This window comes from Musa acuminata, chromosome BXJ1-4, assembly GCF_036884655.1.
Source record: "Musa acuminata AAA Group cultivar baxijiao chromosome BXJ1-4, Cavendish_Baxijiao_AAA, whole genome shotgun sequence".
NCBI lineage: Eukaryota > Viridiplantae > Streptophyta > Magnoliopsida > Zingiberales > Musaceae > Musa > Musa acuminata.
Window position 1 is genome coordinate 36591812 of NC_088330.1, and position 19347 is coordinate 36611158.

General features: G+C 39.1%; 2 protein-coding genes across 2 annotated transcripts; both read right to left on the minus strand.

The window, feature by feature from the left end:
* Positions 1-848: 848 nt before the first annotated feature.
* On the minus strand, positions 849-13017 carry LOC103983118 (uncharacterized). The gene is made up of 18 exons (XM_065176528.1): positions 12316-13017; positions 10333-10876; positions 8739-8841; positions 7133-7202; positions 7003-7041; positions 6727-6844; positions 6602-6659; positions 6407-6471; positions 6296-6302; positions 6153-6213; positions 5372-5431; positions 5253-5272; positions 5043-5108; positions 3848-4015; positions 3408-3665; positions 2095-2307; positions 1605-1876; positions 849-1504 (listed from the first exon to the last, which is right to left on the minus strand). Exons 2-18 carry the CDS (start codon positions 10428-10430, stop codon positions 1360-1362), a joined length of 1821 nt encoding a protein of 606 aa, XP_065032600.1. The 5' UTR covers positions 10431-10876; positions 12316-13017; the 3' UTR covers positions 849-1359.
* Positions 13018-13273: 256 nt separating this feature from the next.
* Positions 13274-15230, minus strand: LOC135661602 (uncharacterized). Its single transcript, XM_065176527.1, has 3 exons — positions 14303-15230; positions 14015-14204; positions 13274-13923 (listed from the first exon to the last, which is right to left on the minus strand). The coding sequence occupies exons 1-3, from the start codon at positions 14741-14743 to the stop codon at positions 13418-13420; spliced, it is 1137 nt and encodes a 378-aa protein (XP_065032599.1). The 5' UTR covers positions 14744-15230; the 3' UTR covers positions 13274-13417.
* Positions 15231-19347: the final 4117 nt, after the last annotated feature.

Below are 19347 nucleotides of genomic sequence, written 5' to 3' on the forward strand. Positions count from 1 at the left end.
TCAACCGATTTCGTCGTAAGAAATAGATCGGACCGCTGGGTCGAACCGGAACCACCATCAACAAGACCTTGACTCGGTCCGTCGTCGTCCGGGGACTGATTGAACCGCCCATGGCCGATCTGGTTCATAGAAACCGTAAGAACCGGCCAATTCAAACCGAATAATTCTGGTTCTATCATCAAAATGACTTAAAAGCCCTCGGTTCCAAGTCATCTTATTCCTTTGTCGAGGATATTATAGTCTTTTGGAAAAAGACAAAAAAAGGAGAAGATAATAGGAAAGAAAGAAGGAAATATAAAATATAAAATGCTTTCATGCATAGTTCTTTAGAAATTTGTTTATCTTATCAAACACACAGTTTGATCAATTTGGTCTTTATTTTCTTTTTTTTTAGTTGGTCGATGCATTTCAAAAAATTTTCAAGCAAACATCATAAAATCGAAAACATGTTATGGACTGCAAATAAGAGAAAATCTTATTTTTGCATATATAACTTCTCATCATACACATGTTTTTGCACTGCCCCTCTAACTTGATATATGCATCATAATATCAATTTATATTTAGATAAATGTCTCTCTAGTATAACACAACAATGAAAATGTTACTGTCTCAACTATTTGAAATCAAACAATAAAAACAAAAAGGGCAGACATTGACTTGGAGAAAATTATAGAAATAAACATGCAATTTCACAGATCAATATATATAAGAGAACAAACTCATAACAATTAACTTGGTTGATGTTAAAAATGCAGATTAGGTTGTCATACTGGCGATAAATAAATCCGACAAAGGAACATTTGCTCAGGTCCACCAATTGAAACAAGTTAATGTCTAAATGAAAATTAGAACTGCATTCACCAATGTACACTTTGGCATGGGTTCACATTTCCACAAAGAAAGTCGAACAATTAGAGTTGTTTCCATACAGATTGAACCTCTAACTGAAATCAGATACAGATATATGCCGAAAGAAGAGCTTCGACAGTTGACAGTTGCTGTGGACTTCCCAGGCAGCCATCGATTGGGCAGCCACCGAATGATTTAGCTAGTTTTCTTAGTCCAAATGTCAAATGATTCAGGGTTCCAGATAATGAAAATAACAATGAGAAAGATGATAGAATTTGGATACAGGGTAGCACGAAAATGGTGAATATACAGTAAACATTCATCTGTCAAGTGACCTGCAAATTGAGTAACTGAATGCTTTGAAGCTTTTCATCTGCCACCTTCTGCATGCCAGAAATGATGTGAGGCCAGGCTCACCAAAAGAAAGCCTGTCTACTGTGAATGTGACACAGATTCACTAGGTTAAGAAGGCCGAGCAGTTGAGCATCATGGGGACTCAGTCTTCATTTAATCTGATCTTGGACGACTGTCACCATCTCTATGGCGGTTATTGTACAGTGGCAAGCGCCAATGAGATCCAGGCTTCCTACTACCACAACACCGCCAATACAGGAGCAGGACCAACAGCAATATACCAATTGGAATTGCCCATCTGCTCCAATAATAAAAATATTATTGAAAAAAGCTCAGTGAAAAAGGTTTGATGCACACTCGGTTGAAACAATATGAGAAAGGAATTGAGAAAATCTTGCCTGTCCAAATCAAGAAAAGGGCTGTAAACTATAGTCTCCCATGTAGATACGATTACATGCCAAGAAGGATTATAGTACATTGATTCCGATGACCAGAACATTCTTGTATATGTTTCTAAGAAAATAAACATTGCCCAACCAGCAATCTCCAACAAAAAAAACTTGATGATAAACCGGCCCACCATAGCCACAGTAAGTGAGAAAATCACCAACCAATTTGAGAGTCTATCATTGTAGTCCTTGATGAAAAGTGATCGGGATTTCCCAAGCATCTGGAAATCAAGATCAGAAACAATTCATTAATTCACTGACAAGATTCAGAGTCATTTCAAGATTAGTTTGGATGCCAGGAAGATTTATCTCATGCAAGCAAGAGAGCATGGCATTTTCTTTCCCTGACACAATCAAGTCACATTCAATATTTCGACCAAGCCTCAATGCTATTGACACAAAATAGGAGAAAACTGATTGAAAAAACACGCAATCTAACCTTCATCATCTTCTGTTTATATAATTCTTTCGAAGGCCCAACACATTGTCTTTCAAAAGTTTCATTGCACTGAAGAAAACCAGCATTGAATTTTGCCATGGAAGGAAGTCTCATGACTTGAAGGTGATCCATTTTATCCTCACACTCTGTGTATTTGGCTTCACATAATTTTGATGACTGATATTCATTTTCCAGGAGAAACGTTCTGTAAACCTGAAAAAGTGCTCAAACAAGTAAACACAAAAACAGTATAATAAGCATGACGAACATCCAAGCCTAAAATCAAAATAAGAAAGAGATTATCCTTAAGAAACAGGTATTCATGAATATCTACAGTGGACCACTATTGAACAGAGAGAAGTTCTATCTCATTTAGTACAAGTTGAAAATTTCACATGATGCAGACTAGGCAAGTCCTACTTATACCCAGATCCACTTCAGAGCATGTTCTAGCATATTTTTAGTATCACCACCAAAAGTCCAATTTCAAAACACTGATTTCTGGTCCAAGTGCTCGTCTCTTCTTTTGCTTTGAAAGATCAACTGCAGTCCCCTCAGTAAGAAAGCAGATATTAAACCTCTCAGATATAAGTTCAGTTACTTGTACCCAGTCCCTATTTAAGCAAACCATAGCATTGTCAAGAGAAATATGAAGACAACAATTACTTAAATACCTTTGACCATTTTGTTTTCAGTTTTATACTCGGTTTCCTGTCTTAAAGTTCTCTTAGTATTCTACACCTATCCATCTTCTAGAGCTTTTTATGGGATTAGAGTTGAGAACAGAGATCTAAAAAAGAGACAGGAAGACTAAAAAAAGCATAGGTTTTTTTGTGAAATAGCAGGAACTATTTTTCCAACGGAATAAAGAGAAAATTTTTGTCAATAAAGATTTCACCATGGCAAAAAAGTATTAGTATTGTGTATAGTTATGGTTATTTTAACTCAATGGACTAACATATACAATGGTTTATATATAAAAAAAAGGTTTCCTATACATCAATCTAAAGTTGTATGCACTAATATGCAGATTTCAAAGATCCTCGATATTGGCACTTCTAAATTACAGTACCTTCCAATCACATAATTTAAGGGTCAAAGATATTCCTCGCAGCTCCTCTCCTATACTGCTAAACATTAACCAGAATTCTAAAAAAATATTTGCAGTTCTAACTATTGTTTGTTGATAGATGTTTTCACCTATTTATTCTCCATGATTGTAAAGTGAAGAAGAATGCTAGTGTAGCTCTTAAAGGGTCTCAATTGGTACCACTCGTCAATGCAAAACTTTAACATCGAACACATGGTTGTACCTTTTGTATTTCATCATCAAGTTTCACAATAGATTGTTCAGCATGATGCCGACCAAAACGCTGCCGATCAAACAACTTTTTTGCTTCAGCCTTTGATTCTTCATGAACTTCTTGCAGCCTGTTTTCTTGTATTGGTAGCCGCATAATGTCCATCCGTTGACTGTATAATTTCAAGCAACGCTCAAGAATCACCTTATTGAATACTTCAACGATAGAACCTGTGGATGGAATCTCTCCTTTATTTAAGGCTTCAAGAATCTGAAAAAAAACAATGGATACAATAATCAGAATTAAGCATGATGCATATGAGCTTCTTCTGGATACTTTAAATTCAGGTTGATGTTCTCAACTTGTGCATGTAAACCATGACAAATAACCAAGGATAATGACAGTATCAAATTAATAATTTAGGGAATGAAGAGAAATTTATGCAAAAGCACCTGCTCTAGGAAAGCTACAAACTCATTTCCGTTTAGAGGTTTTCCCTGGATAATTTTTGGACGTATGATGGTTGCAACAAGTTGTTTCAACTGCTCCCTCTTTTCCACATACAATTGATCCAGCTCACTGTCCTTCATGTCACAAAGTTTTGTCCTTTGAAGATGAGGCTGTCATAAGTTCAAGGCTCTTGTAAGCACCACGCAAAATTGCATGAAATGAATATCAGCACATATGTTATCTTATAAAAACTTAGAAAAATAACTTCCAAGTGTGGGCATTGTAACACAATTATGATGCACATTAGTACATTACAACAATAAACTAATAGGACCTTAGCTGATATGCTACCCAGGTTATGGAGCTTTGGATCCAAATTCAGCTAACAAAATAACAACAGAAGATAAATAAAAGAGCTTGTAAGTTCCCGAATATTGAGAAAGCTAAGGCACACATGAAACATGGATAATTCAAAATGCACACCATGTCCATTGGAATAGATACTCAAATATTAGATACCTCTTGACGCATGTTCAACACTTCATCAGATGCCCTTTTTAGTTAATTATTGAAAAAACACAGACATGCTTTTTGCTATCAGGGGATAGTTTCATGAAACTATTGGATTGTCCTTTTTTTAAAGTGTGCTGACCTTTTAATGGTGGAACAATGGAACATACACCTTACGTAAGCATCTTGATGCGAAGAGCTGCTTTTGTAGACAAGTATTGCTGCCAGAGGCAATAAGCACTCTGCTACCTTATTTCTTGACATAAGGTACTCATCTGATTTCTTGGGCATTTACCACAGCATTGCAGTTTTATTACATTTCTATTGAGTATCAACAACCATACTGACATTTTTTCATATCTTTCTTGCTGTTGGAGTTGTTGAGAAGATGTTTTATATAGCAGGATATTTTTCTGTGCATTAAAACATCCACATCACTGATTCCTGCTAGGATGTTCTACAGTAGAGTAATTCTTCCGTTTTTAACAGCTCTGTGCAAAGTTTTATTGAACCTAAAACTCTTTAAAGCCCTCAAAGCAAACATGAAGTTCTCATGTTGTTGGGCCAAAACAAACATTGACAAAGGCATACCAAAGAAGACTTCTCTGGAATCTCTGAATCTCCTAATATATAATTATTGACGTAAAATCAACTGTGATATTGACAAGATAAGTTAACCAAGTTTACCTGTGGTAAGCTAAAGGCAGTACTATTGTCACCCATTATTGCCAAGGAGTCTCGAATTTGGTTAACCTGATGCACCAAATGGAAAAGGATAGCAAAGGTTTTACAATAAAGATGGACGCGAAGCCCATAAACTGCTAGTCTAGAACAATATCCTAATATTGTTTATTCATGCATAAAAGTCTAACTTTACAGTTTGACCGAAGGCCGCACCTGATCAATGTTTCTGTCTCCTGAAATTGAAGAAGAATTTTCAATTTAAACTACTAGGCATTGTATAAGTTTCCTATATGTATCAAATACAGGTGAAGAGAATATCAGCTAAGACTGACCATTATTGTTAGGTACCCGCCGAAGGGCTTCATTCACCATTTCTTGAACAGACTTTCCTTCTGTGTAATCATAATAAATATATTTTGGTGAAATAGATAAATTAACGATACAGAGCGTGAAAAGATTGTAAAGAAAATGCAGACATGAAAGGACAAAACAATATCACAAAGTTATGATCAACAAAAGAGTGGTGCTCAAAATTCAAGCTACATAATGTAACAAAAATGAGAAAAATTAATCCCACAGGCATTGGGAAGCAGCAACCATATTAACTGGCGTACAACCTAATGGACTGCTCCAAATAGAAAATTTGTGTCAAAACACTATATCAAGCAAAAGCTGAGATGTCAGAAAACTTGAAATAAAATCTCTTTGAGATGCCCTTTGATCTTATTATCTCAGGCTGTTTGACATGCCATTTTCTTTTCTAACTTTATGCCTTATTTTATGGCCAATACAAGTAAAACATATAATTATGATTTTACAAATGCAAACTAGTTCAGGGTGTTTCAGTTTACAAAACTTGGAAGTGATTACCTACCGTGCACTGTACTCGGCAGAAGATTCCGTTGTTTCATATTCTTGGCAAAACATTTTATTGCCTCATATTCTTATTTTTTGCTGTAATTACTACTATTTCATCCTTATGGCCTATCTTTTATTGTTGCTGTTGTTGCCTACTTATTAGCCTTTTAAGACATGTTCACAATTACAAATGTGTATTATTACCGATACTTCAAACTATTTCCAAGCACATGGCAAAGAAAAACATCAGCTTACGCAGGAAATCCCGTTGGATAAGCCACAAGAGCTTAGCAGGCTCAAATGCAACATCTTGCCCCTGTATAAATACCCAACATTGTCAATAATTATAAGAAGGTCTAGTTTTCCAGAACATTAAGAACATAATATCAGTAGATTACCTTTACCCTGATCTCCAAGAAGCAGCAGATGAGCAAATACAGAAGTAGTTAGAAAGGAAAAAACCAACAAACTTATAATACAATTTTTTGTATTAACAGAACTCAAAAGACCTTCCATAAAACTCTTCTGCAATTTCAACAGCAAATGATAACCGAGATATATCAGCCTCACGAATCTACAACATGAAGCACCAAAAACAAATCTTAGATGAATTCATAAGGGAATAAATCTAATCGAGAATATATTAAAGAAGTTACTAGTGCCAATTATAGGCTGATAAAATTTCCACCAGATAGAGAACAAACCGTCTCAGGGAGATTATAAATGAGCACAGAGCTCATAACTGTAGCCAGAGCAAATATCCTGTAGAATATGAACAGAATGAACATGAATATATCTGATGGCAAAATAAATGAATTTTAAATATTACCTATCATCGTATACATTTGATTTTCCAACACTTTCAAATCCTTCTGTATCAAGGTACAAGATAGATACTTTTGTTCCATCAACATCTAAGTCCACTGGTGTACCCCAAACCCACATTCCTACACCAAAAGAGACTTGATTACAGAAGGATATTAAATCTTAAAAAGAACAAGAGAAATATTGTGAATTTAGTATTCATGACGACTACTATAAGGAAATAAGACAAATCTTAATAAAGACTGGAAAGACAAATATTAAAAAAATTAGTGTAATTAACCTTTGGTTTTAGTATCACGCATATGTCCAACCCCAAAACCTGCATGTAATTATTTATTTGTGTTGAAAAATTAATCTTAGCCTTCAGTCATTTATCAAAAGAGAGAAAGCAATAATAATAAGAAATGCACCTTCGTCGCATGAAAGGGAGAGAAGTTGGTTGAGAAGAAAGGATTTGCCTGAGCGATATGGTCCAATAACCTATGATAGCAATCATGGTCACGTTAACAAGAAGAAAAAGGAGATCATGATGAGACTAATTAAGATGATGACAGCTAACAATTACATGGGGAAATATTGCCGCAGCACCAAACTATTATGATGACTTCGTCTAAAAGCTTTAAGTTATATCCATCCTAATACCCATTACAAGATTACTGTCTAAGGGAGAGCATAAATTCTCCATAGGACATTTAAGAAGAAGGATCATGTGACCTTACTGAAGGAGAGTCAGCTAGCATGATATGCTAACAATAGAGAAACTTCTCGAGTTAGAAAAAACAAAGAATAAAATTAGTGTGCTAAAAAGCCATTTCTAAATAGTTATAAAAACTTTATATTATTTATTTGTTTATATAATCAATTTATGTAAACAAAAGCAAAGAATAAAATTAGTGTGCTAATAGATATCTAAACGGTAATTTTGTATATTATTTAAACAATAATTCTATCCTCTCACACATACACAGTCTTGACTCAGAAACCTCCGAACAGATGCATACTTGGTGGCAGGGGATGGTAAAAGTTGGAACATTGATAGATGATAGATGATGTGATGGTGGTGGATGATGAACACAAAGGTCCTGTTGCATAGTGATGTCAAAATCAGGCATTTTTCTGCTTTCTCTTTTGTCTGCCTCCCACTCTTAGTATTCTTCTTTCCCTCCCCAGCTTCTACAGTTATGACAAGCAGAAGGTGCCTCATCTTCCTCTAGCAGATCAACCATAGTCCAACATGTCAACCAAGATCAGATCTCTCGTGGCCGACCCTGGCCTGGACCAGTCAATCTTGAACCATGGAACGAATGATCTAAATAAAGATATCACAAAGGAGTTTGCGGACACTTCAAAATTTACAAATTATTAAACACAAGTTGGTGATAGTAACTGTCAGTGTTAATCACACAACTTTTTCCACCATTAAGCTTTGCTGAATGCAATAACTAGTCAAAATAAGAACCAGCAAATCCTGTTATATTTTTCATGAAAAAATCCTTTTACATCTTGTGCCACAAATCTAAGTGCAGCTAAACAGTGCATTTAAAGGTCTTCTAGGGACATATCCAACCCATCTTAAATGGTTTTCCCCACATTTTGTCATCAGGCAAAACTAACTGTAATTGTTCACCAAAGCAAACATTTCTAACTAGCCACATCTAAAAACAATCAAGAACCGAGAATTAATTGTTCACATCTAAATGATATGAAGAAATAGATGTTTTCCGACCAAGTATTGTAGAAGTAGAGCCGAAACATTCACACAGATGAAATACATAAAGTTGGAAAATATAACCTTATCATGGCCCTTCCTACCACTCCAATAATTATAGAACATAGAGGTTAAAAAATAATGAACTCATGTAATATGAACTTGAGTGAAATAAGAATGAACATATGCAATAAGAAAAAATAAAAAGTGCACGACTCTATCTGCATACAAAGAACCATGCGACCAAGGGAAAAAACTCAAACTTCTTATAATTTGTCAGGGAGTCTAGAGATAAAGTTTCTACTTACAGCAACAACAGCTATAGGGTTTGTAATTCTTTGGATTGCCTCCAAACCCTCTCTTGCAAGACGGATTTTAGTATGTTCAGAATCTGGCTCAACAATGGGAAACCTGCAAAAACAGCTATCAAGATAGAACCAAAGGCAAAAGAAGCTTTGCAGTTTCCTTCTAACTCAACCAAAAGGGGCGTTTCAAAGTTTAACAGTATAATTTTTCTTAATGCAACAACAATGTCTACTATTTCCCCTAAGTGTCAAGGGATATATAAAGGACCTAGCCATCAAGGTGGTCCGGCCAATGTCGCATGCTAATCAGCAGATATGACTGAAAACTGAAAGTAACCTCAAGCACCAACATTGGTATTAGAAAGATGAAAATGCATATTAGCAAAATCCGAGCTTACCTGAAAGGAAGATTCTTATGTGAATATATTGTACCATTCTGAACCATAATGATAGTGAAGAAAGCATAAGATGGTGACTTGACTAAATATATATGTTTAAATACATCAAATTCCAATGAAGGGAAATGGATAATAACATGGTACACAAAACTATGACATCAGTGAGTCTAAGCAAAAAATCATTCATGGATTTTAAGGGTTGCAGCATGCAACAATTTAAGCAAATTTGTTGCATTTGATATTTAATTGGACCAAGACTCACCCAAACTTAATTTCACATCCAGTGTTCGGCATACATAAGTTTGGTTATAGATGAGTTTCATGCAGAGGTTTCCATGTAACAGCAGAGTCACATGAGAATGTAACGGATCAAGAAAAGGAAAATCAACAAGATACGGTTGCACTAATCTGAAACAAATCATGTTTGTCTTGAGCTTGCACCAATTTTTAAGGTTGAATTTATTTTCTAGAAAAGATCAACAGCTTCTACAGACAATATCACTGAAAAAACCCAACACTGCAACACCTGGCCATTGAAAATGTGGGGTTTAGTCCTGGTGCAGTAATATTGTTCATGAAGGGATTGAAATGTACTTGGGTGGAGAAAACGAAAATGGTATAGCTGAGATCATGATAGGGAGGGGTTCAGGTGGCAGAGAAGGATAGAATTCTGCTGATCACAATGTGTTCTGCGTCAAGCTAGTCTTGATAAGCTGTGACAGGAACCGCCGGAGTTCCCTCGTTTTGGCGAATTTGGTCTACAGCACGGAAACAAAAATGCGAAGAGAGATAAATTTGCAGATGGAGGCTGAGGAGGACAGTGAACACGTGCATGGTAGCATCTCTAACATTTCTCTGTCTGCGGGGCAAATAAGTAGAATGGATGAACGCCAGGCCTTGGTACTTGTTTCAAGTAGATTAGAAAAGAGAGCTAGACAATTAACGAGAGGCTTTTCTTTCCTAGTTTCATCCATTATGCATCCACTGCACATATTCCTTTACCATTGTCATCAACTCACTCTAGAAAAATGCCCTTGTAGTCGAAATTACATTCGCTATAATCCACAAGCACAAACAGAAATCAGCTCCAAGATTTCATCTTTCCCCACCAAAACTATTCCTTTCCACCGAACGCACGCACACAAAGGTCAATCCTAACCAACGCAAATCGAACAACCGAGAGAGCAGATCACACTTACGCTCGGCGGAAATCGTCCGGATCAGAAGCAGCAGCGGACGCCAAGAAGAAGCCCAGGACCACCACCCAAAACGCCAAGTTTCGGAAGGACGCCCCCATCTCCTCACTTGTACCCCCCAATCTCGGGCCACGCCGACAGCGAATCCCACCGAGCTACCAGATCAGGGAAGCCGCCCCTATGAGGCGCTCCACGAGTAAAGATCTCCACCGGCTACAAGATAGGCATCGCTTTCCCTTTCCAATCCGGGAACTGCAAAGCGAGTTCGCGATCCAAGGAGAAGGAATCCTTGCGTCGGAGGGAAGAACGAGCAACGAGGACTTGGTCGAAGGGGGAGCGAGCGAGAGGTCTCGAGATTTGAACCGTTCTGATGCCACGTTAACCTTCCTCTTATTAGAACCCGGCGGCAATCCGACGGTGTTCTTGCGCTTCATGATTCGGGTTCAAAGTGATGGACGGCTGTGGACGCACAAGGCCGAGGCTGGCTTCGTATTTAGTCCATACCTTTAATGCCTCCCAAAGCAAGCAATTATTGTACAGAAAGACTCTGTCAGAATGAAAATAACATCACATATAATTAATATTATTGTTCTGTGCATTTGATGTCATCAAGAAAAGCTGATTTGGTTTAGTCAATCGGTTTAGCAGACAAATTTGGCTAATTGTCAAACGAAACTAAATCATGTTTTAATATAATATGCATGATTTGAGTTGTTGAATGAGAATCCCACTACAGAAGATGTTATTTAGGAAAGTTGACTTTGCTCATGATTTTGATGCCACATATAACACTAAATCATTTGAGTCATAAATGGTGGGGGATCAAAAATTAGGAGTGGCAAATGATTGATTAACAAAGTAATAAACAGTCCCAAAAAAGGCATTGAAGGAAATAATGTCACAAATTTTGTACCCTTCCAATCCATGCATATTTCTATAGTTTGATGCAAAATAGATGGGTATGAGCTTTATTTTACATTCATTTTGGTCTCCATAAAGATGTATATTTATGGTGAAAATATATCACAGTATGTGGCTGCAAGATCACACAAATTTAAAATAAAAATGATGAAATTAAGAATAATAGTATGAATTACCTGAATTTTTTTGTTCTTTTTGGAGAAAAAAATCCATTAGTAAAAAAGCTTAATATGACATGTTTCCTACAAAGATGTCAAAAAGATTAAGTGCCATCAATAATATATTTAATTAGTTAGAGCATAATTTGCAAGTAGATGAGGTCTAAAGTTAGCAATTTTACTCACATGGATCAGATGATCTAAAAGAATTAGCAATAATAAAATACATGAGAGTAGCTGCAAATTTTTATTTGAATATATATATATATATATATATATATATATGCAAATATATATTAAATTATATATTATATTAAAAAAAATAGAAAAACAATTTTTCAATATAAAAAAAAGATAAGCTTGAAAAAAGATATTAAGAAGATGAAAGAGTAACAAATAAAAATAATTTTTTTTTTCATGCCCATAATAATTTAAATAATTTTACTAAAAATAAATAAATATATATATTTTTAATCTTTATAAAATTCAACCACTATAATTATTGGGCTTGCCATTAGCTCATTTCTTGGTTGAGTGATTCAGAACCATTGGGATCATGACAATGCCAAAAGTCCATCTCATGCTCCAACAAAACATTTTTTTTTATTGTAGTCGAAGTCATAGTGATCGAGAAATCATCGATCTATCTAAATGGTTAAGCGGGTGGAAGAGACAGGATAGGATCTATTCGATTATTATCGAGATTTCTTAAGCATCTCAAGAAGTGCGATTAGTCAAGATCAAAGAATGGTCTGTTTTGATCAAGGAAAAGCTCTCGATTCATGCGAAGAAGAAGAACACAGGCCCCCAAATGCATCAAGGTTTCATGGATCTCCGAGCAACCATATTCACAGAGAAAATTGAGCGTAATAGAAACGATTGCAATGAATTCAGACTGATTACTTACTCGTTGAAGAGAAGTTTTCTAGTAAGGCGAGATGAAAATGTTTGGATTGTGCTTGTGAAAATGAGCAGCTCCTGCCATCTTCAACATCTTGAGCTTTATGATTCAATCATGGAGCTCAGAGTCATGCATTCCACATATTCTTCGGCTAATATTGGAAGTGCAATGAATTCGGCCTCTCTCATGAACACGGCATGGAAAGCTGTCATAAATTTTCTTAATCATTGATAGGAAAATTTATGGACCCTCAATCTTTGTGTGTAGAAGAAGAAGAAGACTTCCACAATACAACCAGCAGCTGTGATGTCAACAACAACAACAGCTGCTCGGTAAGCAACTCGAAAGAAGAAGCCGGCAGCGTCGGTAGGAAGTTGCTTTCCGGGAAGCAAGCATGATAATTGTTGACATTATCGTGGGGCATCGGTCTCAAGAAACCACATCAGACACTTGGCAAACCGAGTGAGAGGGCCTTCCGGCAATCACCCATGCTTTCGCCTCTTCTGTCCCCAACCAAAGTGGGGATGGACCCCCACAGTTCGCCGTGCACAGAAAACCTGGAGAACTGGCACCTTTGCTACCCCAAAGTTGGGTTAGGGCAGTGGCCTCTGCTGCTGGCCACAAGTCAGTGACAGAAAAGACTCTGATCATTCATTGCTCTTCGAAGAAGAAGAAGAGCTTAGAAAGATGGTGAAACAAGAAGAAATCCCAGGTTTTTCTTCGGAGCCGGACGAAAGGTAAAGTCGAGCGAAGATTTATCTCACTTCTTCACCTTGTTGCCTGCAATCCACCTACCTCTCTGTTTCAGACAGCACCACCACCGGCCACTGCCAACTTGCACATCAAAGCGCCTACATATAATTCATATAATGAATGCTTCATATATTATGTGTTCTTCTCGACAGTAGTAGCATAAGCTTCCTTTCCCCCAAAATCTTACAAAAAGAAAAAACCTTTAAAAGGGTTAAAGAAAAGGAGAATATATTACGCTTAGTGATGATTTGGACTCTTAAAAGACGTCATATATCACTCACTCACTCGCTCGCTTTTTTTTTTCTTTTTTTTACTGGAAAAATAAGAAAAAAGGAACAAAAATAAGGAAGGCTTCTCAGAGGACAGCGGCTAAGCCGGCGACGACCCTGACACCTGACCTCGGCCTCGCCGGCGGCGGCTGCCACGGCTGCGCCACAGCCTCGGCCTTACCCTCCTCCCCCGCTTTGGAGTTGCCGCCGCCCGGTGCCTCCACTGCCCTCTCGAGCTCGGGAATCGGTTCCGTGGCCGAGGTCGAACGGGGATCATTTGCTGGTTCAACCTCGGGCTTGGCGGTGGACGTGCGGTGGTAGGGGGAGAGCCACTTGGACCGCATGTACTCGGGCTTCCGCCATGGCGGCACGTGGAGGCCCTTCTTCCTCAGGCTCTGCCGCGCCGCCTCCGAGACGGCGGCGACGATCTGCTGCAGCCGCTCGCTCCGGCCCACGAAGAGCGACGGCAGGTGCTGGAGCACCGCGCGGTACGACTTGGTGGACCGGGCGATCTCGAACTCCGACCGGAAGTCGACGTCGATAAGGAGGCGCTCCCCGCCGTCGACCACCACGTCGAGGTACTCGTACTCCCCTGCCGACAACCCAACCGTCAGAGGCCGTGATCCGAAGAGGGAGAGACGCAACGATGCTTAGACATTGGGCAGAGGGGAAAGCAGTGGTACCGGCGGGAAAGGAGGGATTTTTATCCCACCGAGACTTGCAGACGGCAGCGTCGTAGCCCAGCGATTGCAGTCCGTCGACCACGATCCTCCGGCATTCGCTCTTACCATTCCAATTCTTGGCCTTCTCCATGATCTTCGATGCATCGGCCAAAAGATTCCTTTCGGCGATGCTCGCGCAAAGAACCAAACCCTATGAAACCCAGGATTTTAGTTCAAATTAGAGAAAGGGGGGCCAAAGATGGAGACTTTTCGCGAGTGTTTGTCCAATTGAGCGACAACGAAGACTACCTCGATGAACTCGGCGGCGTCGCCGGCGCCTGGAGGATCGCCGCTGCCACGGAAATCGAAGTCGTCGTCGGAGCTATCATCGTAGTTAACATTAAAGCAGTTGCATCGGCTCCGCTGCGGCCGCTCATTCCCCCCATCCTCCATGAAGCTGACGACCATCTTGTCCAAGCACACGGAGCTCGGCTCCACCTCGCAGCCGTCGTCCTCCCTCTCCTTCTCCCTCCCATCCCCGGGCTTCTCTGCCGAGGAGATCCGCAGCACGCTCGGGAACTGCCGCTCGAAGAGTCGCTTCAGCCGGGACTTGGCAGCGGGCTTCGCTGCGTCGATCCTAAACGATCCTTTCGCGTCGATCGGCTGGACCTTCATCTGGAACGGCATCGCGCCGGAGATCAAAACCCCACCTTTTCTCTCCCTCCAAACCGCAAGCCAATCACCACTCATCCATCTTCCAACAACACTCAAATCCCGACCAAAAAACGCCAAATCGAGCTAGAAAAGTCCACGAAATCGAGATCAAACCCCAAAGCTACAAACCACCAAGCAAGACAACAACACAGCTGATATCGCCAAACAAAACCGACACCCAAAAATTTCCCGAATGGAAAGCAAAGGACAGTAATCGATCGCGGTCACCAAGTCATTAAAGAGTGCTGCTTTCGCTGCAATTAAAGGTGCATCAGCTCTCCCGACGGGCACAAGGGTACGCCCTTTCCCCTTTCGTTTTCCTAATTCGAAATGATCACGACGACAGCTCGAGAAAAAGGCGTCCTTGAGATCATCGCGGCGAAGAGGATCAGGTTTCCGCCGCGATTCCTGCAGCAGATGCTGCCGGTGAGGCGATTTCTGCCATCGCTCCCAGCGAGAGAGATCAGGTTCGTTGCTCTGGAGAATAGGGGAAGAAGTCGAGAAGCAGGGGACGGGGTTTAAAACGAGCGAGGAGTGTGATCGACGTGGCCCGGATAAAACCCCCCACCCAAAACCGTCACCTTTTCACGCCCAGCCGCGGTCTGTCCGGACTTCTCACCCCGTTTTTACGGATGACCTGTACGTGGGCCAAGGAGAAGTCCAATAACATTGAAGGTGAAAACCGGGTCGAGGAAGGATAAGTAGAGAAGGTTACTTTGGACCAACTGCTGCTCGGCTACGTGGCGCGGTTCATGGAGCGGTTTCTAACCCGGTCCTCGATGGCGACGCGTGTGCGTCCTCCTTTGTCGTTTTGTGTGCTACATTAATGCCCATAATACCCGTATCATCAGAGATACTTTCATCTAATGCCCTGCCCTTATACGAACCGGGCATCGCATTTCGAGGACGTCGGAAGGGTAAATGTGGAAAATCAAATCCGCACGACATACGTCGCTCCCGATTCCCAAGCCACCCTCATCGAAGCCCTTATTTACAGGCACGCCACGATGGACCTGGTCGATAAATCAAGCACCTGCATCTAAGTGGCACCATCGTAAATCAAAGACAAAATAGGAATCATACTTATATCGGGAAGCACGGGACGGAAACGCCTGTAGCGCCTTCTCCGATGCGGGCATCGGGGGTCGCCGTCCGATGAGAGGGGATCGAACCAACGAAGGAGCGGCGGTGATGGCGTGGGGCAAGGTGAGGATGAGGTGACCATGTCGACATCCCTCCGCGTCCTGATCTCGGCATCTTAATGTAATGCTACGCGGAATATTCCAACAGGGGATGATGGTGATGATGATGAGTGGGCAGGAAATGTTTGATCGACTGCCTTCTGGATTGGCTTTATCCATTAATGAATAATGTAGAACATTTTATCCGTTAGAATGGTGGATCCATTCATCCCTTCATCGTTTCATCCTCGTGCAAAATTACCATCATCTGTTGGACCCAAGCTTTCGTTCTTAGCTTAACACCACATAATATTTGCCAAGTTAAACATCTAACTTAGCATAAATTAGCATATGCCTCATTCAGATCCCTGCTACTACTACATACTAAAGCCACTCTTAAAAGATGAGAGCTGTGTAGGGCCCAAGTCATATTAACATGGTCTTGACCACTCAAAGATGAGTTCCCTACCATTTGGGCCACATTACAAGCATCGATTGCAGTGGTTCAAATCACCAATGAAATTGATGTGATAGTGGACCCTCTCGCTTTAGCTATCACTTTAGAGCACAATGGGGACACTTGACTGCCCTCGAGTAACAATATGTGGATGCAGTCTTCACTACCATCAGATTTTTAGAACTCGCATCAAAATGTGGTTTGGGAGAAAGAAGCAGTGTAGTAGTCTCCCATATTAGATCCCTCAAAGAAATTATATATATAAACATGTCATGATCTACAGTGCTTCTTAAATTAATCAATAAAGGCTAAGATGATGTTGCCACCTTATAAACTAATTTCTAAGATCAGCTTTATGCCGATCAAATAAAGGATTAGGACAGGTTACCTATATCTATTGTAGCTAAACTTAATACTTTGTCCACCGAATCCTAAACTTTATAGAAGAGATGACACAAAGGAAAATGATGCACATGTCCGACATCCAAATGAGGCTATCTGCATTCAACTTTCTCTGATGTCTATCATCTACTTTGTTTCATAGGCTTAGAGGCATATGACAACACGATCAACCCACCGTATCTGTTGTCTACTTACTTTTTTCTTACAAGACAACTTTTGCTTGTGTAGACATCAATGGGAACAAAGTAGGCATTCCATCGATCGAGCAAAGGCTTGATAAGGACAGAGATATGATGGGATGAGGCATGATTTAATATGTTCTTGTCACCACTGATTGTGATCGTGATCTGCAGAAGATGTGTTTTCTGTAGACTAAGATTAGTGGTGCTGGTATAATGGGAAAGGAATTACACTAACATAAAATAAAATAAAAAAAATCTGTACTTCTTTTTCATCATGTTTAAGTTGGTGGTCAGCTTTCACATACTGTTAATGTGATTTCTTTTCTATCAAGCAGAAAGTTGTCACACATGGAAAGCATCAAGCTTCCTACCCTATCCTTGTTTCTTCTGGCTTCAAAATCCCAACATGATCATGGGGCGGTGAGAGAGACGTTTTCAATATGGTGAATGCTAATTTAGAGTGTCTATCTCACTATAATGGCATTGCATGCACACTAAAGTTACCAAGTGATTCCACTCTTCAACCATGAAAAACTTTGCTATGGATATTCATGAAGAAATCCATACATGAAAGACACAAAATTGAAGTCAGCAATTTTGATAATGTCTCTTAACTAAGCGTAAGATTTATATATACAAAACATAAGAACTCTGACTTTTGCCTATTGTTAATATTTAATTTGTCAATCAATTGATAGTCATTTGACTGTTTGTTTAACTTTGTTTGGCACTAATATATGTTGAAGTAAGAACAATAAGGATGTTTTAGATGTTTCATATTTTAAACAAGTTTTTCTCAACTGAAATCACAATTAGTAGTGATTAAGATTAAAACTTATAAGGGCAAATATGCTGTTTTAAGACTATGCAAGAATAAAAAAGTAAAACCCCCCAAAGATACAATATAGTTGGAAGGACCAAAATAGAATGTAAATTCAAGACATGGCACTATTTTAAATTTGATATAATAAGCTTTTATGCTACAATTTTTAATGCATTAGTGGCAAACCTTATAATTTGATCCCTGAAAATTGAATTTCTATTTAAAACTATACATAGGAATTTTAACATTCCAAATCTTCCTATCAAATAGGGTCTTAAGAGATTCTCCTACATCAACCATATGTCATCACATAAACAGTTGTAGTCGTTTGACTTGGACTTCTGTATCACTGTATTGTCCTCAACTTATTTTTTTCTTTCTCCTCACTATTCTCAAGATTTCTGTCTTTTTCCTTGTATCATATCTAATGAATCTATTCTCAATTTGTGTTCACCCTTTTCCAAGTATCTATTCGTTTGTTCTCCCTGGATTTTCCTCTAAGAACCATGCCGGATTTATGAGAGCGTCCAAAAATTGATTGCAAAAAGAAGAAAAAGAAAACATAGATCATAGGTTTAGTGTCAGATCTTACAGTGACAGCAGGTTCCAGGATGATCCTCCTCGACCTCCAACAGTTTGATCCAACGCTGCCGTAGATCACTGCAGTAGCAGCTCCTTCCGACATGTAAAATTCAGAAGAAGATGTGTTACAGTCTGATTGTTGACTAAACAAGTTAAATAAAATGATTTTGAGTTCATAAACAAATAAGCTAAGATCCTAGTCCACTCACAACAGGATTAAACAAGAAGAGTTTGACATCAACATTTGGCAAAGAAAAACACTAATTGCATACAGAAACATTAATCAGTTGCACCTCCTTACCTTACAACCAACCACCTTGGACCAGCTTGTTCTCTAGCAAGGTGACTTGCCTGTAACCTAGTGGAGCACATCATGTATTGTACACCCAGATGGTAGGAGAACCTTCCTACGGGGAAAAAGGACATGGAGGATTGATGGAGTACATGTAAGATTTAGTACAATGTAGACCATGAGCAGAAGTGGGCTTCTCTGGAGATCTAAGCTCAATAATGAATTGACAAATAACAATAGTGCTCAATGGAATTTTGTAGAAGTGAAAAATCCAGCTAGAACAGTAAAAAGATTAATCATGGTAAGGATGTTTACTTTGCAATGCTTACGATGTTGGAAAAAAATTTTGATAGACATGTGATGAAAACATGGATTTGTTTAAGGTTGAATTTTAATGAAAGGAAATCAACAATAGTACTTTAAATTTATAACCAATCACCCTACTCCAGGAGGGTGACTTACCTACAGCAAAAATATTTTTCATGGAGTCCTTTAGGCTATGGTACACTCAAATGAACAGCATTTCATATGCTGTAGTAGACCTGCTGCATGTATCATAAGAATTAAACATGTAGTGATTCTACAGATTATGAGGAGAGGTGGGTTTGCATGGAGATAAAAGTATGCTGAAGAGTTTAGCAATAGAAGAGTGATTGCTAGAATTTTGATTTCAGACCACTATTCAGACCACTATTTAGGACAGTTATGTCTGAAGCTGTAT

Excerpts from the sequence above, each read along its gene's own strand:
- LOC103983118 (XM_065176528.1), bottom strand. The coding sequence starts at position 10,430 with ATGGGGGCGTCCTTCCGAAACTTGGCGTTTTGGGTGGTGGTCCTGGGC. Across the intron at positions 5,273-5,371 it reads GCGGGTACCTAACAATAATG|GAGACAGAAACATTGATCAG; the intron begins GTCAGTCTTAGC and ends CTTCAATTTCAG. Across the intron at positions 1,877-2,094 it reads ATAAACAGAAGATGATGAAG|ATGCTTGGGAAATCCCGATC; the intron begins GTTAGATTGCGT and ends CTTGATTTCCAG.
- LOC135661602 (XM_065176527.1), bottom strand. The coding sequence starts at position 14,743 with ATGAGTGGTGATTGGCTTGCGGTTTGGAGGGAGAGAAAAGGTGGGGTT. Across the intron at positions 14,205-14,302 it reads ACGCCGCCGAGTTCATCGAG|GGTTTGGTTCTTTGCGCGAG; the intron begins GTAGTCTTCGTT and ends TGGGTTTCATAG. Across the intron at positions 13,924-14,014 it reads AAATCCCTCCTTTCCCGCCG|GGGAGTACGAGTACCTCGAC; the intron begins GTACCACTGCTT and ends GGTTGTCGGCAG.